The 22,111-nt window shown below is 45.7% G+C and overlaps 3 protein-coding genes across 4 annotated transcripts; 2 read left to right on the top strand and 1 right to left on the bottom strand.

Annotated features, from left to right (window-relative positions):
• Window positions 1–1,115: 1,115 nt before the first annotated feature.
• On the top strand, window positions 1,116–4,069 carry LOC112877715 (probable prefoldin subunit 4). Its single transcript, XM_025942072.1, has 3 exons — window positions 1,116–1,343; window positions 1,486–1,596; window positions 3,537–4,069. Exons 1-3 carry the CDS (start codon window positions 1,335–1,337, stop codon window positions 3,795–3,797), a joined length of 381 nt encoding a protein of 126 aa, XP_025797857.1. The 5' UTR covers window positions 1,116–1,334; the 3' UTR covers window positions 3,798–4,069.
• A 1,969-nt stretch (window positions 4,070–6,038) lies between these two features.
• LOC112875695 (protein WRKY1-like) lies at window positions 6,039–9,036 on the top strand. Of its 2 annotated transcripts, none has more exons than XM_025939632.1 (4): window positions 6,039–6,215; window positions 6,611–7,468; window positions 7,555–7,683; window positions 8,355–9,036. In XM_025939632.1, the coding sequence occupies exons 2-4, from the start codon at window positions 6,696–6,698 to the stop codon at window positions 8,497–8,499; spliced, it is 1,047 nt and encodes a 348-aa protein (XP_025795417.1). In that variant the 5' UTR covers window positions 6,039–6,215; window positions 6,611–6,695; the 3' UTR covers window positions 8,500–9,036. The 2 variants fall into 2 exon arrangements, with proteins under 2 accessions (XP_025795417.1, XP_025795418.1); XM_025939633.1 differs by having other exon boundaries at window positions 7,558–7,683.
• A 1,503-nt stretch (window positions 9,037–10,539) lies between these two features.
• LOC112876823 lies at window positions 10,540–16,658 on the bottom strand. Its single transcript, XM_025941001.1, has 7 exons — window positions 16,422–16,658; window positions 16,045–16,254; window positions 14,847–15,070; window positions 14,274–14,335; window positions 12,740–13,097; window positions 11,282–11,740; window positions 10,540–11,094 (listed from the first exon to the last, which is right to left on the bottom strand). The coding sequence occupies exons 1-7, from the start codon at window positions 16,429–16,431 to the stop codon at window positions 10,732–10,734; spliced, it is 1,686 nt and encodes a 561-aa protein (XP_025796786.1). The 5' UTR covers window positions 16,432–16,658; the 3' UTR covers window positions 10,540–10,731.
• Window positions 16,659–22,111: the final 5,453 nt, after the last annotated feature.

The raw sequence follows: 22,111 nt of genomic DNA on the forward strand, positions 1-22,111 counted from the left end.
GTTTTCGTGTACTATGTGTCTTCAAAACTCTTTTTCAGACAAGAATTCTGCGCAATTTGCCAGGCTTGTTATGGTGGTACTGAATAAGGCTGCTCCCAGAAGTTTATCATACGCATTCGAATAATGCGTAGAAGTTTTCCCCCGACTTGGTGTGGAATTAGAAAGAGAAAAAAAAAACCCCGGTCAGTCTAGATATACAACTTTGGAATCCGCATCCAACATCTCAAAGAGTCTTATAAAAAAGAAATATCTTAAATAGTTAAGAGTTGCATAAGCTCAATACTTAGTTTTCAAAAAATTAAGTTCGATCCAACCTCTCGGAGGTTAGAGTAAAATATACCGCCGGATCTTAAACTTTTAAATACACATTCAAATACTTAAACTTGCTAATCGTATCACATAAGCTCCAAATCACAGTTGTTAAGCTAAATCGAAAGTTATATAATTTGTCAAAATATAATATTATATACAAAATATACACGCAAAAAATTATATTTACTTGTACAAATATATTCAAATACAAAATATCCATATAAAAAAATTGTAGAAAAATGAGACTCATATGACAAAATTTGTAAAAAATTTAAAAATAAAATAAAAAATAAATTTTGAAGGAAATATTGAAAAAAAATTTGGATGTAAAGTCTTGAAACAAAATTTTGGAGAAAATTATGATAATATAAGAGTTGAGCTTAAAATTCAAAAATAAAATTTAGACCCACATGTAAGTTCTACATTAGCATAAATATTTCCGCTTTATAATTTAAAATGGTAATTTGTACTTCACAAGATACAATTAGTAAGTTTGTGGATTTAAATGTGCATTTTGAAAGTTTGAGAAACTAGATGACACTACGAGTTAAGTTTGAGGACCGGCCGTGCATTTTACTCTGGAGATTATATGATATTGCATTGTTGTAGTCGAGAAATTCCAATATTTAATATCAAATTTGCAGATCTCATTTCTTTCAATCCTCAATTGGTAAGCCTTCGAATGCGAATTGTTTCGATTTGGAAATTTGTCTCCTTTATTTCGTGATTTTCTTTTTCATTCATTTTCTTTTACACGGCACTCAAACTGACCGTTTTGCCCCTGACCCAATCGGATCGAATCGGTCCAACCGGCCGGGCGCCTCCTCTCCCGTGCTCTCTCTGTCCGTCTCTCAATCGCCGCTGCTCCCCCTGCCCTCCTGCCGGCTGTCGGCCGCCGGCTTCCGCTGCTGGCCCCTCCCCTCCCGCCGGCCCTCCGCTGGTGCCCCCTCGCGCCGGCCCCCGGCAGCATCAAAGGTCTCAAAACCCTTCTCCTCCCCTTGCGGCTCCCAGGCGAATCGGAGATGCAGCAGGTAGAGTGACGGCGGTCAAACCCTAGGCCCCAACCCTGCATCTCCTCCCTAGGCTTAACCTGCTTGCAGTTTTGTTCTCCTTCGTATCCACGCGCGTCTGATCCGAGTGTGTCCTCTTTGCGCTGGACGATTGGTTCCGCAGGGGGACGGCACGGAGGCGCAGGTGACGTGGGAGGACCAGCAGAACATCAACCGCTTCGGCCGCCTCAACAACCGCCTCCACGAGCTCCAGGAAGATATCAAGCTAGCCAAGGTAGATTCAGTGCCACCTTTCTTCTTCTCCATGCACCATCTCCTGGTATTTGCACTACCTGGCCTATTTAAAGTGAGGCTGAAATGAGATTGCGAGTTGTAGGTTCTGAGTGGATTTACTCTTTTAACAACTAGTGAGGTACCGATGCAATTCCTCTCTCTCTCAAAAAAAAAAAGTACCGATGCAATGGGTTTCTAGGTTCTTAGGGTTATGTTACGCTGTTTGTGCTGCACAATTCACTATTTAAAAAAAAATGCCGGAGAGAATATGTGCATTTCCTGATTTGTTTGCAAGAATGGAGACAGTAACTGATAGGAATTTTAGGATCCCGTGGACTTGTGGCATGTTGTTTTTTCTTTTCAGGAGGTAGTATCAGGTAAAGTTGTGAGTCTCATTCAGACAGTCCTTTTCTGAGAAATGAACTAGTTTCTTGATTTGCTTATCTATTCATTTGACTTCCACGACTATTTCTGTCATTAAGACATGGCACTATGTTATTATGTTATCTATGGTTGTATGATGGGCGTACTTGGCTATAATTTGCTCGGGTGATGGGTTTTGTTACAGAAAGAATTTAGCTTTTTCAAGGTTCTATTCTCAGTTACTTAAATAGAAAATACTAGGGTAGTTTGAGGTCTTGCCCAGGAAATCAGGGGCAAATGCTGAATTTTAATTTCTTGGTATTTTGGGTGATTTTGTGTTATGAAAGTCACTGCTTTCATCTTTTTTTTGACCTTTCAGTCAGCTTGTCAACCCCATTGTGGCTTTGGATCCGAATTGGTGTGCTTAGTGCTTCCACCTCATATAAACAGTTGCTAACTGTAGTTACTACATAGTACATAACGATGAATGATACTTTCTTCAATTCATGCTCTTGTACATATCTTGCCTATTCAGCAACAAAAGTTCCTTGCACACGTAATTGCTAGTGCTTCCACCTCATATAAACAGTTGCTAACTGTAATTACTACATAGTACATAACGATGAATGCTACTTTCTTCAACTCATGCTCTTGTACATATCTTGCCTACTCAGCAACAAAAGTTCCTTGCACACGTAATTGCTATAATACATTCTGCCTAGTGCCAGAGAACTCTCAACGAGTATGAACTATGGAGTTTTTTTTGGGTATAGTTCCTTTTTTTTTGCACATTCTTGACGACTGCAATGAAGATTCCATGCTGACTTGGGGATGGTTGAAGGAGGATTTCTATAATTGATGTCTGCATGTCATTTTTCTTAAAATCAGTCAGTTTGCTTTTGGTTGTTCTATGTCATAATGGTTGGATCGAGGTTGGTGATTTAGTATCCCAAGCTGAGGAGATTTTTCAGTAATTGAGGTAGCATGTGTATCAATGCCTGTAGTCTTCTGAATTGGTTATCGTGAGAGGTGTTATGCTAAGAAATTGCTGTGAATGGGCTGCCAGGGTGATTAGTTTGTGTCCTCCTGCGGATAGGTCATTGTTACATGTTGAAATGTATACAAATTAGGTATTTGGCTATATCCTCCAGTTTACCTGATATATTTCTTCTCTGTAGGTTTTCATCAGATGATTTCTAAATCCATGATAAACAGACATGTTTTCACCTTTTGTCTTAATAACAATCTTTGGTAGTTGGTACTGGTTGCAAAGATCACAATGTTTCAGTTTTTCTTTCACTTTGTTCCAGAAGTATATCACTATCGATAAGTAGTGGAAGATCGCGAAATTAGAACCTGACTTCACATCCCTTTATAATCTGGCTGAGTAATTCTTATATTTATATAACAGTACAGCTAATTTCTTATGGAGGGTCCTGTTGCAAGTTTTGTAATGCAACGGTTTTCATGTTTTTTGTGGCATTTCTTGCTAGAATTCCTTTGTTTGAAACAGCCCCCAAAACACTCCTAGAACACCTTAACCTTAAATGCCATTTTCTTGTTTACCCTGCGTTGCAGGAAGCAAATGAAAACCTTGACGATGCTGGGAACGAGCTCATCTTGTCAGATGAAGATGTGGTGCGCTTCCAGATTGGGGAAGTGTTTGCCCACATGCCAAGGGACGGCGTCGAGACTAGGCTGGAGCAGATGAAAGAGGACGCGGCGAAGAAGCTGGAGGGGCTGGAGGAGGAGAAGGAATCCATCCTCGCCCAGATGGCCGAGCTGAAGAAGATACTGTATGGCAAGTTCAAGGATGCCATCAACCTGGAGGAGGATTAGCAGGGAGCAGTTGAGCTGTTGCGCGTTCAGTTATACACCGCTCTTTCTTCTTTCTAGTTCGGGCGCTGCTTTTTGCTAGCTTGTGTAACCGAAGAGAGTTTGAGCTTCAGAAGCTCGTTTATCCCATGATGCATGAACTTGGTCGAAGTGAATGATTTGGTTCGGAGCGTGCGTATGAATTGAAGCGAGTGGCGGCCGTGAACCTGTGGAAGTCATGATCTTTCTGTCTGTTTTGATTTCACTCTTGAAGATCGCCAACCTTTTTTTTCCGAGCAGACATGTCGATCAAAATCTTTGAATCTGTGATCCATGTGTGCAAGAAAACATGACTGAAGCACGTCGTGTGACTCTGCTGTAGTTGCCTGTGGTTGTTGCGTGTGCTAGTTTTGCCGTGTGAATTATGTCCGTGGCAGTCCCGTGCCGGAGCCCGTGCACGCTCGACGCTCCAGCACGAGTGAGAAGTACATAAAATAAGACACGCGTGAACTATAGATACACGCATTTCTGACGCGTATCTTAAAGGTGATTTGAACTGGAGAAGGTTGACGGCGTTGCAAAAGGAAAATGTAGAGGGAAAAAAACTTTTGAGTGAAATTTCACAGGTTGCCAACTCGCCATCACGCACGCGCGGGGAGAGAGAGAGAGAGAGAGAGGGAGGTCGGTCTGTGGCCGGAGGGAAATGCGTGTGAGATTCCAGCCCAGGTCCCTGTCCTTTTCCATTGACCGACCTTTCAGCAGCTCCTCCCCCCCGTGGATGCTTCACGCCTGCAAGCTGCGGCGCTACAGGAACACGTGATTAGATGCAGGGTCTGCCAATAACGCATCTTGCCAATCATATATAGATATACAGATAGATATATATAATCGTATTATTGTCGCGGCGGCGATGCTGTACAGCGAATCAACGGAGCCCCGCACGCCACAGGCTGGGAACTTCCTCCCGACAAGCATTCCAGTCTTAACGATAGGAGCATCCATCAAGTAGTACTATGTTTGTTTTGTCCTAGAAATAATTTTTAGATCTAACTTAAAATGTCGAACATTCTTGGGGGGGGGGGGGGGCGGAATTGTAGAATGCCGAACTACCACGAACAAAATGTAGTATATCAGTAAGAAACAAAATTACGTTCAAGTATTATAAGGTTTGAGACTTCTGAATTTTACACAAGTTCATATAAAAAACATTTTATTTGCAAAAAGTCCGAAGACAAATCCAATACCCATTTCGTTAGTTTTTTTTCTATGTAAGCATGTATTTAGATAAAGAATACTATAAATCTAAAAAAGTTAAAATAACATATAATTTAGAACGGAGGGACTATGTTATAGTATAATCATAGATACATATGATTCTGTTATCACGATAATGCTATACAACGGAGCCCCGCACGTCATATGTTTAGAATTTCCTTTCGACAAGCATTCCCATCCTAATTATTATATTAAGGGTTTATATATTGAGAAACAGAAAGTGCTTTTGGTATTTATATCAAACTTACAATGTAGAAGCATCACAAACAAAAAACTAGACTGGAAAAAAATCCAAATAAATACCATAGTGTTTGTACAAAACATTTCATTCGCACAAAAAGCCATGGAAAATTCTATATTCTAAGCCTATAATAAGCATATATACATAGATTCAAACTTCTTTCTTTAGACCTGAGAAAATGATGTGATCCTAATCCATCTAGATAAACTGACGCGCTTTGCGCAGTTGCATTAGGTTTGAAGTCAGCCAAGTGGACGAGAAATACCCTTTTCCGAAGACAAAATGCATTTGAGTTTGGTAAAGTTTACTCTTGCTCTAGTATCTAAACATAAAGATGCCCTGTCCAAATCTGTCTATCTTAAAATATACTTCCTCTCTCTCTCTCTCTCTCTCTCTCTCTCTCTCTAAAAAAACGAGCCCCAAAGTTTACTACATATCTGCATTCGGTGGTAGTGCTTTCCATGTGAGCGTAGCAATAGTCAACAAAGCCAGCTTTCACACTGACTCATGTCTTTGACATTTTGACCCCAACAGGTCATCAACCCATCCTAAACAAAGCTCCACATGGGCAAACCCACATCTCCAGCCGTCCATCGCCTCCAAAGCTCATCACCAACGGCCAGGATCAGATCAACTGTCACAGTTTTCTAATCCGACCCCGCAATAAACTACTCCGCGGGCGTCCTCCTTTTTCAAAGCGGGAGGGACCCGGCTGCTATTTTATATAAACCGGCGTCTTTGGCTGCGAAAAAAGAAATTGGAAATAAAAAATTTTCCTCCTCCCCTGCGTCTGGTCTTCTTCGTCCCCTTCTTCGCCTTCACACCTCCCTCCCTCCATTACCATCCCGTGGGCGACGACCGCCGCCCTCCGACCGCCGGGTCACGGCCCTGGATTCGCTCCCCGGAGTCCCCGGATCGTCTCTGAGGTGAGCTCTTGAGCTCGGGCGGTGCTTTTTGGGTACGAATTTCGTGCGGTTTGGTGCTTGCCTGGGCGAGTTCTTGGTGGGGGAATCTCTGGGGTGGCCGTGCAGTTGGGGTTCTCGTGTCCGTTTTGATGCGTCTGCACGCAAGAAATCGCTGCCCCGGATCGTTTCTTGCCGCGGCCGTCAACGTCGGTCTCGACGCCCGTTCCACTCCCGCCGCTTCTGGGATTTCTTGCGGAGGTGGCTCCCTCCCGTGATCCGCTCACGAGTTGCTTCCTTGGTTCTAAGCTTGGTGCCATCTCCGATGGCTGTTGCGTGGTGTCGCGATAAAAAGAGCTAAGCTTCTGAGCGTTTCTTAGGATCTGAGTGAATTTTTCCTTCTTTTTTCTGATGTCCAGATCTGCTGCTGAGGGAGTTGCATATATCCCGAGGTGCCTGTGAAGTGTTCAATTGAGGCTTCTGTTTGTTTTTCGTGCGTGTATAATGGAGGAAGTGGAGGAGGCAAACAGAGCAGCCGTGGAGAGCTGCCACAGGGTGCTCGCTTTGCTCTCCCAGCCGCATGACCCCGCACAGGCTAGGAGCATAGCTCTGGGGACGGATGAAGCATGTGCCAAGTTTAGGAAGGTGGTCTCCCTGCTCAGCAACGGAGGTGTGGGAGTAGGAGGAGAAGCAGGACCGTCAGGAACAAGCGGAAGCCATCCTAGGGCTAAGGTTGTCAGCAGAAGACAGAATCCAGGGTTCTTAACTCAGAAAGGCTTCCTGGATAGTAACACCCCAGTGGTGGTGTTGAACAGCGCACATCCTTCTCCTAGCTCCGCGCAGGTCTATCCTAGGACTGGAGCGTTGGATGCACAGAGCTTACATCCTCTTGGAGGACCTCCCAAGCTGGTTCAGCCTTTGTCTGCACATTTTCAGTTCGGCAATGTGTCTTCACGGTATCAGTTCCCGCATCAGCAGCAGCAGAAGTTGCAGGCTGAGATGTTCAAGAGAAGCAATAGTGGGATTAACTTGAAGTTTGATAGCACCAGTGGCACGGGGACAATGTCATCGGCGAGGTCCTTCTTGTCGTCTTTGAGCATGGATGGTAGTGTGGCGAGCCTGGATGGCAAGTCATCGTCATTCCATTTGATTGGTGGGCCTGCAATGAGTGACCCAGTGAACGCACAGCAGGCCCCAAGGAGGCGATGCACGGGTCGTGGGGAGGATGGGACAGGCAAGTGTGCTGTGACAGGGAGGTGCCATTGTTCAAAGAGAAGGTAAATCTGCTGCCCCCCTGTGCTTATTATTGATATTACTATTTTCAATTCAAAATTGAGTATCATCAGTGTTCTTTTCATTTCAGTAGGAAGTTGCGGGTGAAGAGATCAATTAAAGTTCCCGCCATTAGTAATAAGATTGCCGATATACCACCTGATGAATACTCGTGGAGGAAGTATGGGCAGAAGCCAATTAAAGGTTCCCCTCATCCTAGGTATGGACTGAAGTATGAGTAGTCTACATCTTCAATGCATGCATGTTCTTTATTAGATAATGCTTTGAAAATAGCTGCAATGATGCCACAATTAATGCCAACAACATTGACAAATAATATGGTACTAGGACGTATTTCCATGACATACTCAAGTGCCTTCTGATAAATAATGTACCAATGATAATCAGAACAAGCTTTATCCGAGTGAATATTTCTTCAGATGCTATCTGCATTTGTTTTCTATCTCCAAGGCGCTTCGATATAGAAGAGGTGTCGATACCTTAATTGCTGTGACATTAAATTATTGCTCCATGGATGATGTTGATCTTTCTTTCCTGCGCACTTTATGGAAATTGCTCAATCATGGTGCTTAAAGTGGGCACCTTTTTTTATTGAACCGAGATTATGCTGTGATGATTCATTATCTCCATAGTCCCTCCACCATGTCTCTAGCTTTAATATCTTGATGGAAGGTTACACATTAATAGTAACCACATGAATATAGTGTTTTTTGACTTTTTTCCATTGAATGACCCAGATCTTTGGCTCTTTTTAGCTCACATTAGTTGCAGAAGCACCTATTGTATTTCTATTCTTTATCAACAGCCTACCATGATGCTATTATAATACTGGCATAAGACCAACTCACTGTTTGTTTGAATAAAATGCAGGGGTTACTACAAATGCAGCAGCGTGAGGGGCTGCCCAGCAAGGAAGCATGTCGAACGGTGTGTAGATGATTCATCGATGCTCATAGTGACATATGAGGGTGAGCACAACCATACTAGGATGCCAACTCAGTCTGCACAGGCGTAGGGAACTCCTTGATCACCAGACCCTATTCAGGAAGTGCCAACAACCCAGTCCTTGTCAGGGAACAGCTGCGCCGGTCTTGTTAACAAGGATTGCAAATTGACAAAGATGAAGCCGTTCCGAGCTGCTGTTTTGTTGTTTGGCCTCCTCACCTACATGATTTGTAGCAATAGTCCAGTGGGAGAACACAATATTTTCTTCTCCGTGGAGTTATCACAATGATGACAAAGAAGAACGAGCCGTTAGATAGGACAGTTGTGCTGTTGCTCATGGTTAAGTGTGAGGAGTTGGAAGGGAAGATAAAAGTTGGCGGGAAAGGGGCAGTTATCTTAACTTTGTACTAAAAGGGTCGGGAAAGGGCAGAGCAATTTTTTCCTGAGTTACCCTGATTTTTTCGTCCCTTACCGACCGTGTACCAGGATAGTGTCAGAACTGAAAAGAAGTGCACAAAAGCTGCTTTGCTATCATAGCATTTCATTCATTCATTCATAGTTGAGTAAACGGGATTACTTATGGTCCTAAAGTTAAAGATTACGTTGCCTTTTGTATTGTTCCCATTTGATTATATTTTAAGAACAGGCTAAACTATTATGGTTCAGAATGACTTCTTATATTTATTTAAATCCTGTTTCCGATCAAAAGCTTAGTGCAAAACATAGAAAGATGCAGGTAAAATGCATGCTATTTGACCCGTAAAATTGTAAATTGAGATGAAGTGATGGCATAGCATCAATTTTGCATAAATTCTGACCTCCAGATATCATCATCAGGATAGGAATGTGTTATATGCATGGCTGCTGCAATAATTTTGGAATGGTAGGGGTGCGCAAGGGATCTTCTGGGCTCTGGGTTAGTGGCAGGCATGCGTGCTTGCTGCGATTGGCATGTGACTTGCTGGAATGGACTGCTAGCCAGTGGGCATCTAGAGAATAATCGGCACACATGCTCTGACCCTGGGGAAAGAAAATTAAATAAATAACCATAAGTTCCAGGCTGCTTCCTCTTTAATGAATTCATAATATATAGCAGGAACTCCTGCAGTATGAGAAAAGAAATTAATAGCCACTACTATTCAGTTCAGACATGTACACTGGATTTCTATGGGCCATGAAAAACTATTTTGGATTTCTTCAAGTTACCATTTCTTCCCGGCGATAGTTTTTTTAGTTATCCCAACCATATCGCATAATGCACTGGCAACGGTCGGTGGGACCAACTTAAACAGTGCTGAAGTCCTGTACGTGGGGGCCACATCATACATCATTTGGACAGGATCATCTGAGCACGATGGACTCATGCTGATGTTGCATACAGGTAAATAATTAGAACAGTATGTTTTTTAGAGGAATCAACGGGGCAAGAAGCCCATCTAAACTCGAATTCTCAATCAATGGATCGAAATGCAACTCACAGGGAATTTGCCAAGTGGATTCGTGGTAAAGTGTAGTGAGTGGGTTCATAGACCAATTTCGGATTTCTGCCCAAGACTGAATCTCGGATAAGTTTCAGGGAATACAGATTCGATTGAGCTCGGATATCTCAGTCCAAAGTAAGGTAAATCCCATTTTCTTAAATTTTCCGTCAGTATTAACCATGAGTAACAAGGAGTCATGAACCGTATGATTAGGTCAAACTTGGATCTTCTAACCATCTGCTGGTAGTTGCTGTCAAGCGTGAATAATTGTTTTCAGATAAGCATCAGATCTCTTTCTTCGGGGGGCCCTATGTGACATCGACTTGTTAATTTCAATTCGGTCATTTGGTTGATCGGTCTCATTGCGTTCAATCAATGTCCCACTCGTTGAACTCGTGTAGTTGACGAGAAGGCACCTTCTTTCTATTTTCCCCTGTCTTTGCGTGGAGTGGGTGAGGTTGGGTTTGGGGGAGATCAGGCACTGATCTTTAATACGAGATAGACTAAGGCTATCTTTCTTTCCTTATCCTTATTCACGTATGTTTTGTAGATAACCATAGCTAACGTTTAGGTCTATAGACCAACTATAGGACATCCACAACCATTAAACCCAGAAACATCTAAGCAGGTGTGCAAAGGATTTTGCTAGTGGATCACCGCAACACTAGTATTGTTTTAGTTAAATTTGTTCTGCACTCAAGAATTGCACTGCATTTTATCCAAACAAATTAGCTAAAGCATCCGGACGGACACACCTCAATATTTGATTCCTGCATGCCACGCACAGACATTTCGCAGCTAAATCTGTCGATGCATGCGTGCTACGAGGCAGCAGTGGCAGCAGTTTGTGCCTCCGGCTCGGTGCCGTTGGCGGCGGCCGCCGCCTCCTCCGCGGAGCAGATGGCCTCCAGGAGGTGGCACTGCGCCGTCTTGGTCCCGCCGTTCGCGGCGGCCTCCTCGACGGAGCGGATGGCCTCCCGGAGCTGGCGCTGGGCGGCGGCGCGCGACGGCGAGGCGATCATGTCCTCCCAGATGGAGCGGGAGCCGCAGGTGGTGGTGCCGTCGGGGTAGAGGTCGTGCACGGAGGTGGCGTTCTCGTTCAGCCTGCTCACCTTCTCCAGGCAGTCGATCTCCCGCGGCTCCACCAGCAGGCTGCTGTTGAGCCCGTCCTTCCACGCGATCAGCTGCCAGCATTCATCATTGCATATATATATATATATATATATATATATATATATATATATATATATATATATATATATATATATATATATAAAATTCGAAAGAGGAATCCATCAGTATAAAATCAGCTGATCATCAAGCAATCGATGGATCACTGCAGCACACAGTGATAATAGAAATGTTAATTACCTGCGCGGATCCCAGGGAGTTGGTGCTGAAGAGCCTGGCCCCGTCGACGAGGCGGCTGTACCTCTGGAACGCGGCGGCGAAGCGCTTGTGCGACTGGAGCTGGGACCTGACCCTGACGGCCCGCCTGGTGACGATGGCCCTCCTGATCCCCCTGGCCACGGCGAGGTAGGCGTCGCAGACCACCCCGACGACCTCGATCCGGTAGGGCCTCCGCGCCCCCGGCGGCGGCGCGCCGTCGGCGTCGTCCTTCTCCCAGTAGGTCTCGGTGACGGCGCCGCCGTCCCCGACCTTGTAGCCGGCGCCCATGCGGTGGCGGCGGCGGTGCACGGCGCGCGCCATGGCGATGGTCTGCTCCACGAAGGGCTCCCACGACAGGGTGCCGTCCAGGATCACGTCCCGCCCCTCGTTCAGCGCCGTCACCAGCAGCGACGACGCCGCGTCCGTCGACGACTGGTGCACCTGCCGGCCCAAACAAACAGCCCAGTCAGCAGCAATTCAGCTGTGGACCACTCGGACCAGCCCACTTTTACTTTAGCCCGTCGATAGTCCAAACTCACTCCTGTCCAGTTAATTTAAATTTGGGCAGAGCGATGTCGTTCAACTCGCTGGCATAGGCCTTCCAGCAGTCTGTCTGCCACACTAGTGTCTCGGGTACGTGGACCCGGCGTGTGCGTGATCCAATAATGGCGCCTAGCTAGCTTCAGTCTCCCCCGGCCCGTGAAGAGCATCAGATCGAATACCGGCCCCTCCACGTCAGCGGTCCTACGTGGACCCGGCAAAGATACCACAGCTTGCTCCTCTTGTTCCCTTTTGTGTGTCACTGGATTGGAAGGCAGGACGGCTGCACATGCATGGACCATCTCTCAATCAACTAGAAAAGCGTGGACCATCTTTATGATTTGCTAACATGTGAAGCAGATGTAGTATTTAGAAATATAGATGGAGCATAGAGCTTTCAGCGAGTTGATGTGGTCAAGGCCTCATGGACGAGCGTACGTGTGATCCTATGCAGCACGCACAAGCCCATTTGCTACTTTTCAAATCCGTTTCTAGCTAAGCTAGTGTCGGTCGGCCAACTGCGACGACGATGCAACGGCAGCTCCATGTGCGGTGCCGATGCACGCACGGTTGGCCACTCGTCCTTTTCTCGCTTCCAACCATAGTTTTCTCATCAACCACGTCAACAACCATCTAACCTTCCTTCAATCAGCCAGCGACTTCTTTTCTACTACTGGCAGCATGCTTGTGATGCCTACGATCGAGCGACTCGATCCCTAACCTATCGGAAATGTGAAATAATCAGCTGATCGAACAGTTGTTCATCATGCAGCAAGGGAGGAGCTAGGGACAGAGATGGGCAGCAGCAGCAGTGCTGACGAGGACGCCGATTGAATGCAGTAGCAGTGGATGAGGAAGATGGAGGCAGAGGCGGTAGGGTAGGGTATAGGGTGCACGTACGAGCTCGGCGGTCTGGAGCATGTCGTTGTGGTGGCCCATGGAGCTGATGGCGCGGTAGATGACGTCCGCCTCCTTGAACGCGTCCGCCTCCACCACCACCGCGTTCGCCCACAGCGCCTCCTCCTTGATCTCCTTCAGCACCGTGCTCTTGCCGGCGCCCATCCCGCCGCCCATCAGCAGCAGCACCGGGCTCCGCTCCGAGTGCGCCACGGGGGCCATCACGTCCGTGCAGTGCGCGTCGTCGCCCACGCCGCCGCCGCCGGCCGCCGGGATGCCGATCGCCTTCATCTCCTCCACCAGCGTCGAGAACACGCGCGTCACCTTCAGGTCACGCGTCACGCGCTCGAAACGCTGCTTCCTGTCCATACATATTGATCAAGTAATTGATTAATTAGCTGCTTAATTTCATGTTCATTTTAATTGGTTACTGTGAGCTCATGTTTGCACTGAGCTTCAGGTCCAACAACCGAAAGTTAAATGTGACAGTATAATAAGATCACAAAAATCTGGAAAAAAAAACAACTTGATCATGGTGATGGCATTTGCATTGACCCGCTCACTAGCTCAGCTAGGCAAGCCATGATTGCGCCACCTAATCTATTCATCAGCTTGCATTCCATCTTTAGTTTTGTTTTTTGAGGAAATTAACAATCAATTACACCTTACACTTTGTCATCTGGCCACAGACATGCGCTAGTAGGTATCAGTGTTGATCTGCTATTTGTCAGGACATGATGGCAAATGGTCTGTAGGTGTCAACGTACTGTTTGTTATCAGGTCCAGTTCAATAGTATTGACTGAAAGATAATTGATGATCGATGCTAATCTGGGCCCAGATAGCATCTGCACAGTTCTGTGAACAGACCACATGATGCACGCAGTTGGTGAGCCTGGCCTACTACGTACACCATCATGTAGCCCCAAATGGTCCCATCACGCCACTAATGATGACTGCTTATCTTATCTCAAAATTCTTTTTTTGGACTAAGTAAAATGAATTCCCTATTTTTTCCAAGAAGGCCGCGCAGCATCTCTCTTGAGGGTCAAAAAAATTTAATTGGCTAGATCAAATTTTCAAACGAAATAAACATATTGTCGATGTGTCCGTAATAAAATTTTGGTAGACCAAAATGTAGATTTTGCTTTACAGGTACAAATAATACTCCACATAGTCAATTATGCCATATACAACTAATATGCCTTTTGCAACTAAATTATAAAGACTTTGGTGGTAGGGATTTCATTTGGTCCTCCAATACATGGATGCAAATCGTTAGTGCTCTCATCATTCACAGTTATTATTGATGTGGACCTAATGAAGAGCATTGCAAGATGTCATATTGATGCGAGGGCGTTTCCCAGGTACTAAAGATTTGATTTTGCATCAATAACAACACTATTCGCTTTTGAAAAATATCTAGTCAGTCAGTCTTACTGCTGTAAAAACTGAATTTTGTTTTTGTGTGTAACCGTGTTCTTAGAAAATATAGGACAGGGACAATAAAGAAAACAAGAAGCTGCAATCGGGTCTCACCTTGTTGCTTCCATGAAGACGTTCCTCAACTTCTTTGTGGTACCGCAGTCCGCTGTCAGGGCCTGCGTGCGTGAGTGACGGCAAAGTTATGGAGAAGTCCTTTAGACGTACAGCTTGTAATAATTGTGTTCAAAATTTTTTCCGCGCCTCTTTCATTTGACAAGGGGGTTATCAATCATGCCTCTGAACAAAAAGCATCTGAAGTGGTTTCCACACACACACACACTGACACACATAAGGAAAAAAAAACCATGGGAGTTGAGCTTGACATATTCCTTTTACGTACAAAGTTTCTTTTGCGTTTTTTTTAAAAACTTTCATTGTCATTGGAAAATTGTATATGACTATAGGACAAGTAAAATCTATGATACGAAGATGTCATTGTCAGAAATGCACTGGCATTTGTGTAGCCAATTTAAACTTCGACATACGGTATGTTTTTGGGGTGCCCTAAAACCATTCTAAAGTAGAAAAATATCTATTTTCTTTATTTCTTTGAGATAACGTAGCTATGAATATGTGTCCTGGAACTCTTGTGCTATCACTTCACCAAAATGCGGAGGCACTACATACCGAGCTGATGAGATAGGTAGCATGGTCCCAATGGAACGCGAAATATCCCAGGATGCATTTGTCCAGCTCCTCTAGGAACTTGGCATAGAGGGACTCGGCATCCTTGGCATTCGCGAAGAACCCGTAGATGTCCTCCATGCAATTCTTGCTGCTCCTCAGGTAGTTGTTCGCCAGTTTGCAGAGCTGCGGGCACTCGTTGATGTCCTCGAACCCCATCTGCCTAGCTGCGCATACAAAGATGAAATTCTAACGATTTTAACACAGGAATTGTACTAGTACTATTGTGCCAAAAGAAAAAGAAAAAAACCCCCGGAGATGAAAATCGGACAGCCGTGGTGAGCCCGGGCGTCGCCTAGCCTCACCGCTGGTCCATTGCCATGTGCATCTGATCACCATCAACTCGTGTGTCGGATGACGGCGACAACGGGGACCCAACACTCAAGGTAGGCAACTCAGTTCGACGCTAAGCTAATTGCCATGTTGCTCCCTTATCATCGTCGCTCTCCCAACAGACGCTATCCTTTTCCATTTATCGTTCAGGAATCAGGATGACGCGCCGTAGATAGCTACGTTACTATTTACCATGCACACAAACCGCGGTTGGCGCATCACTCCATGTCAGGAATAAATGAGATTTGTAGAATTTGACTATTTCCCATGGAAACATCAGCGCTCAAATAAGTCATTGAAGGAATGATGCTTAGGTTCCAATACCAGTATCTTATTGGTGCCATTAGAAATGGCTACCATTTATTAGTAACTTGAAGTACCTAAATGGTTTCAACAAAAGAAAATCTCTGACGAACTTGACATGGAAAAGGCAGAACACAGCGAGTAAAGAAACATTCAAAATCCCGTTCAAAAAAGAAGAAGAAAATTTCAAAATCCATCCTGCACCTTTCCCGTTTCAGATGAAAGGCATTCTTTGTTTGTGTGCGTTGTGGTGGATGACATGAACTCTGCCCATGATTTTTGCAGAGACTAGGAAAAGCCGCGGCTACTAATTTTGTCGGACGGCCGGGGCTTTGACTTGTTCTGATCATTATTCAAGCACACGAACTGAACGATCCTAAAAGCGTGGCAAGAGAGGCGACTACCGAATCTCCCGCCTCCACGGACAAGAAGAAGAGAGGAAGAAGAGAGCCGCAAATCAGAAGAAGAAGAAGATGGGAAGAAGATCGAGAGAAGGATCACTGACCGACGTAGTGCGAGAACTTCTCGAGGTCCTCCAAGCGGCCGGACTTGGCCACCCGGAGCTTGGGCATTTCGGCCATGACCGCGGGCGTCTCCTCCTTGCTCTTGGGCCCCCTGATCCGGCGCCGCGCCAGGGCGGCCACGGCCGCGACGGCCCCGGCGGTGGACAGCGCGGCAACGTGGAGCAGCAGCGCCTTGGCGAGCCCACCACCATCTGCAGAAGGAAAACACGTACGCGCCGGGGGGGGGGGGGGGGCGACAATAAGAACAAAAGCAAAACAGGCCAGAAAGCCATGGAATCGGAGGAGGAATAAGAACAAATGCCCGGAAGGAAAACGAACTGGTGGGGGGGGGGGGGGGCGCGCGGCCGGTGCTCCTTGCCTTTGCCCATGGCGGCCGGACCGGACGACGGCGCTCCTCGATGTGCTCCCGGACGTGGGGAATCAGGATCGAATGGGCGGGGACGGGGCGCACCAAACCCCCGGGTCGCGATCCCGGGGGCAATCGAAGGGGTGCTGCGTACTACTACTAGTAGAGATGCGGAGGCGATCGAGGCTGGCCCGCTGGCGAGTGGTGCCCGATGGCGCCTTCCTCCCTCTTGCTCGCGCCCACACCGCACGAAAGGGACGGCGCGGGCGCCGCGTATTTATACCGGATCAGCCGGGGGAGGAAGGTATCAGAGGAGAAGACGCCGCCTCTGATGTACTTGTCCTCCTCCTCCGGCGAGCCGAAAGCGATGGCACGCCTGGTGTTAGTTCGTGCTGCTATTTTACTGGAGGTGATGGCTGGCTCCGCAATGTGCAGTGCATGCTGTTGTATGTTTTACTCGAGGGTTAAGTGGTTATTAACAATGCATTAATTGCATGGCGTGAGGTCGTGAGAAATGTGGTGTTTTGACCGGTTCCTCTTTTGGAGGTCGACATGGATGATGATTGATTGGTTCATTAACCAACTGTATTTTTTTTGCGAAATTAACTAACTGTATTTGGCAGATCAGGTAGTTGTGACTGCCTGCTGGTAATGGAGGTGGCATGTCATCTTTAAGCAATGCAATAGACAAGCCATTACATGAGTTGTCGCTTGCTTGGTGATTAGTTGACCTGTGTTTCGAGAGAGAGAGAAAAGTTGGATCAAGAGTATTGCGTACAAGAGCCTGTTAATTTGATTCATAATCATAATATCCATAGGTTGCCATTTGTTTTAACCAAACCGTGTCTAATGTGTGGCTAACAATTTATTCACGCGAAAGTATACATAGCACCTTAGGTTCTGAGTTCGACTACTCGTGGCAGCGAATTTTTAGAATTTAACGGTGTTGTGCTTTCAGCGGTAGACGATATTTCCGTCGATAGCGAGATGCCCGTAATGATTTTGACAATCTCGAGGATTTACCAGCTCAGTCTTTAAAGATGCTCGTCGAAGTAAGATTTGCCTGCTAATAACCAAGCAACTTAAAGAAGCAGCTATGGCATCATATGTAAGGTTTTAACATGGCAATCGTCACCTACCAAACATAAACTTCATACCATCATCCCAAAGTTGGAGAACGGACCACGTATGGTACTGCCCTGTTACACCTTCTCTTTTGCACGGATTTCCATAGGAATACGTACTGGTTGGAGACGAAACCCGTCCTCCTGGTTCTAATTATTCGTCCTCTGTATATATATAATGTATAATATACTCCGGTGTGAATGTGATATACCCAAGAAGGTCGTACTATATACTACTATATGATGTGAATCAGCGCGGCATCATCGGGAGAAAAGAAAAGAAACCATTCCCACTCTGACCCAGAATATACTATAGACAATCTTTTCAGGTTTTTAATTTAAACGGCCGAACGTACCAACTTTATTATCTGTTTTGTATGTATACTAGCAAATATACCCGTGCATTGCTATGAGAACCCATGTAAATATATTGATTACATATAAAAATATATATCATACACTATATATATTTTATAATAATATAATAGTACGTGTCGGTTGAGTACTACAGCCTCCTTCTATTTTACTTTCTATTTTACTTGCCAAATACTAATTATAAACGATTTCGGACCCTTAACCCAACATATGGTTATCTGGATTCCGATTAGAACTCCGATTGACGAATTATTGCTCGCTTTGGTAACAGTAAAGATGGAGATAGAGATACAGATACTGGTCGCTCTCTGCGGTTGCAACTGGCAAACTATAGTATGAAATGATGACCCCGCTGATTATCAAATCTCCCCGTCGCCCCGAAACTGAAATAGAAATGAAAACGACCATCGAGCGAGCCATCGGTGGTTTGCTTTTCACGACGACGAGAAGACTCAATAACCGATCGAACAAGCAGCAGCAGCAGCTGCGGCTGCGGCTGCTTCTCCGGGCACGAGGCCATGGATGGGCGATGGATGGCCGATGGCGCTGTCCGATCGATGGATCACGTTGGGAACGACGAGCAGCCATGGGCGACGACATCGATCATCACTCCAAATCTGCTTACAAACAAACAGACAGACAGACAGACAAACGCACAAACTGGCAGATCCAAGATGTGGACTTGGAGAGGGCATCGCAAAGCGTCGCCCGCGCGCGCGCATCTGCTCAGATGCAATTCATTTTTGTGAATAAAAGAAGGGCTCGTCCGAGCTGGATGGCCGATCCGTATCGCATCATGGCCGATCCTGCTCCACGATATTCATGGAAGCAACAGGCCAGCGACCTGATATAGATATATAACATATATATCCCATCGATAGACCGCATGGCGATTATCAATGCAATTTTAATACTCCGTATAGTGCATGCATGTTTGGTCGAACACTTACTTTATGAGCAGACAATGGGTTTGATCATGCTTGCTGCCAACACATGGGCCGCCTAACTGATGGGCAGGCCCAATAGCCCAACATGTCCATGGATCGTGCTAGCTGGCCAGCAGAGACCATAATGCGATTTGAAATGCACACGTGGTCGTTGACTCGTTTACCTTGGTGCAGCAAGGGTGGACACAGCACAAGCATAACCGCCTGCTTCCAAACAGCCGTGCTTATTTCTTACTAGAAGAAAGGGCGGTCACCGATCAAAGAACAACATAAAAAGGTAAAGCAAGCCGCAAAACTGAACAGTAAACAACATACTCTGAAAGAGACAGCTTAACACCCATAAAAGAATATTCAAGGTGTCCATGTCTCTAAAAAAAATCATAAGAATGCCAAGCAGCGAGCTAGCTAGCTAGCTAGGGCGGCCTGGCCTAATGCCATTATTCTCGAGCCATAGCTTGTTTTAAGCTGAGTTCATCCAAAAACGACGACTAAACTACATGCTGGCTAGCTAGCAGGACTGGCAGAAGTTTTCTACAAAATGTGTAAGCACACCATCATATTGAACTATGTGTACACCTTCAAAAAAAAATGTGTTAAACTATTAGTTAAAAGCAAGTCCTATATTTTTTTTCCTTTTTGCTGAAGCACATATATGCATATTGCAGGAACTTTTTTTTCTTGCATAAGTTCCTACATGTATGCTTGTAACAATTTTTGACAATATTTTTTCCTGAACTTTGTAAGTTTATGTACCCTACCTAACAACAACATGTATAAGGGCAGGGATAATAAATTAAGCTTACAAATGCGTTCCCCCCTAATTTGCTGGCTGGGGTACTTATGTAGAGGAGCCTGCCTTTTCTAAGTTATCGACATGAACTCTATCTGTCTGGATGGGCATCTGTAAACGACATCATTGTGCTAGCTAGCTGGCCAGCAAGAGGTGCACTTTCTGTCTTTCTTGGTGCATGATGTCACACTCACACCACCCTAGCTGCTTAAGAATGATGGTCTCCAATAAGAGAGATGCTCACGTGGTCGTTGACTCCTAGCTAGCTATAACCTGTATGGGCCCATGCAAAGCATGCAGGAGAGGGATGATTAAGTAGTGCGAGCGATCGAGTTAGGCTTCTAATCACGGCATTTAATTTTTTTTTCTCTCTCTCTCTCTCTCCCGGCATACACGTTTGGCTAGCTAGCGAGCTAGTGATAACTGGTGTGAGTGACGTAACGGCATGCGTCTTCTTGAGCTTTGTCTGAAAAATAGAGACACATGTTTGAATCTCAAAGAGACCTACTAGCTGGCTAGTGTCTGAAACTCTGAATGGCACTGCCGGTACGGTGGGATCAAAGGGTTGGCAAATTACGCACATTAATGCTGAATCCATGCCGATTTTTAATTCACCGAACAACATGTACAAGATCACACACACACATGTATATATATATATATATAGCAAACTTATATAATGATAACAATAACTCACCAACAATATATTCTTAAAAAAATCACCAACAAAACGAAACGCCACGGCCATCTAACAGCTACATGTGAAGCGCCATTATTAGTTCGGCAAGCAATACGTACTGCGAACGACATGATCAAGATCAGGTGGATGAGCATGAGCTAGACTACATGCATGGACGCAACGCAAGAGCGAGAGCTAGCATGCGCAACATGTGTGTGCATAATGCATGTGGCATGCACCCTATACATATATATAACCTCACAGAAACAAAAAAAAGAAAAACAATCAGTGACGAGCAACGACCGAAGAACAAATGAAGAAAGAGATCGATCAGCCTCTCTGCACTCTGCAGGCGTGCATGTATGCCAGGGCGGCCGTCTAATCCGTCGTCTGGATTGACGAGTTATTGCTGCTCGATGTTGTCTGGCGGTGCGGGCACCGGCCGCCGCCGTTGTTGGGGTTGCTGCTGCACCCCGATGGTCCAGCGGCATCGGTCGTCGCCGCCGTCTGATCAGGCTTCGTCGTGGCAGAGATCGCCGCCGCCGCCGTCGTTGCGCGCACGACCGCATGCGGATCATCACCGGGCGCCGGCCTCCCGGCGGCGACGCTTCGCACGGCCGACGAGGCCGCGACGAGCGCCAGGACCAAGGCTGCAGCAAGTGCCGTGGAGCTTAGCCGGAGAATAACCTTGTTGGCCACCATGATCGATCACGGCCACCACCCTTGCTTATCACACCTCACTGTACCCGTGAGCTTCTCTTGACACTCCAACAGGGAAATCAACTGTTTCTTATGACAGACGAGGTTCGTTCCTGTAAAACTCCAAATAACCTCTTAAAATACTTTCCTGAGAGGGGCAAAGTGTGGCGATCAAGAGCAAGCTAGGGTGGAGGCTGGAGAGGTCTTGTTCCGGTTTAGGGAGCTAGCTAGTAGCTATGCATGTGACCCGGGCCATCTATATATATGGCCGCAAAGGGAGCTACTAGGATGATCACAGTTAATTGTTTATGCGTCAGATGATTAACGAGCTGGCTAATGGCCATCAGAGACAGAAACGGTCAGAGCTCCGTACGCGGGGATTAGGAAGCCAAAAGCTCGAGGACCGAGGAAAAACTAAGCCTGATCGGTGCGTGCTCAGTGGGTGACTCCAAATTTGCGGCAGCCACAACTGCTACTCACTCACTGGCGGCCTTTTCTTAAGCTCGACAAAACCCTCGCCCGTGTCTCTGTCACGCGGTTTAGAGCTTTGCTTTTGCTCCCCACCGACCTGGCAGGAGACCGACCTGCGGTAACCTTGCCAGTGGAAATGGTACGGTTGAACCACACGAGAGATCAAACTTCGTTCCCTTTTCCATTTTCTTTCCTTCATCAGAGACCAGAGTGACCGAAAGAATTGAACATGGCAGGAAAAAAGCATGCGGATCAAAACGTGAATGTATAAACAAGGAAAAGGTGGCAGATCCGGGTTGAATTTAGTTTACATGAGTGTATGCATGGCATGATCGTTTGGGAGAGGCCTTGTGGTAGATCATGGTGTTTGGGTGAAACAATTTTCTTTTTTGTAATTTTAGATTAAAAAAAAGGTGTCTTAAACAACACTATCTTTGTCTGCAAATTAAACTTCAGCTTCTCTAACACATGAGAACATAATACATTTATACGTTAAATAAACATATAATAAGTCAAACGGTTCTTCAACTTCATCTTCAGTGTCCGCAGCAATATCATTGAAGATATGGCATTAGAATTCGCTTTCAATTCGTTGTCTCGTGTCCATTATTGTCGAT

The sequence above is a fragment of the Panicum hallii genome, chromosome 9, assembly GCF_002211085.1.
Source record: "Panicum hallii strain FIL2 chromosome 9, PHallii_v3.1, whole genome shotgun sequence".
NCBI lineage: Eukaryota > Viridiplantae > Streptophyta > Magnoliopsida > Poales > Poaceae > Panicum > Panicum hallii.

Coding starts and splice junctions, on each gene's coding strand:
- LOC112877715 (XM_025942072.1), top strand. Junction 1,597..3,536: donor AAGATATCAAGCTAGCCAAG/GTAGATTCAGTG, acceptor CCTGCGTTGCAG/GAAGCAAATGAAAACCTTGA.
- LOC112875695 (XM_025939632.1), top strand. CDS start 6,696: ATGGAGGAAGTGGAGGAGGCAAACAGAGCAGCCGTGGAGAGCTGCCAC. Junction 7,469..7,554: donor TGCCATTGTTCAAAGAGAAG/GTAAATCTGCTG, acceptor TTTTCATTTCAG/TAGGAAGTTGCGGGTGAAGA. Junction 7,684..8,354: donor AAAGGTTCCCCTCATCCTAG/GTATGGACTGAA, acceptor AATAAAATGCAG/GGGTTACTACAAATGCAGCA.
- LOC112876823 (XM_025941001.1), bottom strand. Junction 14,336..14,846: donor CTACCTATCTCATCAGCTCG/GTATGTAGTGCC, acceptor TCACGCACGCAG/GCCCTGACAGCGGACTGCGG. Junction 11,741..12,739: donor TGCTCCAGACCGCCGAGCTC/GTACGTGCACCC, acceptor TTGGGCCGGCAG/GTGCACCAGTCGTCGACGGA.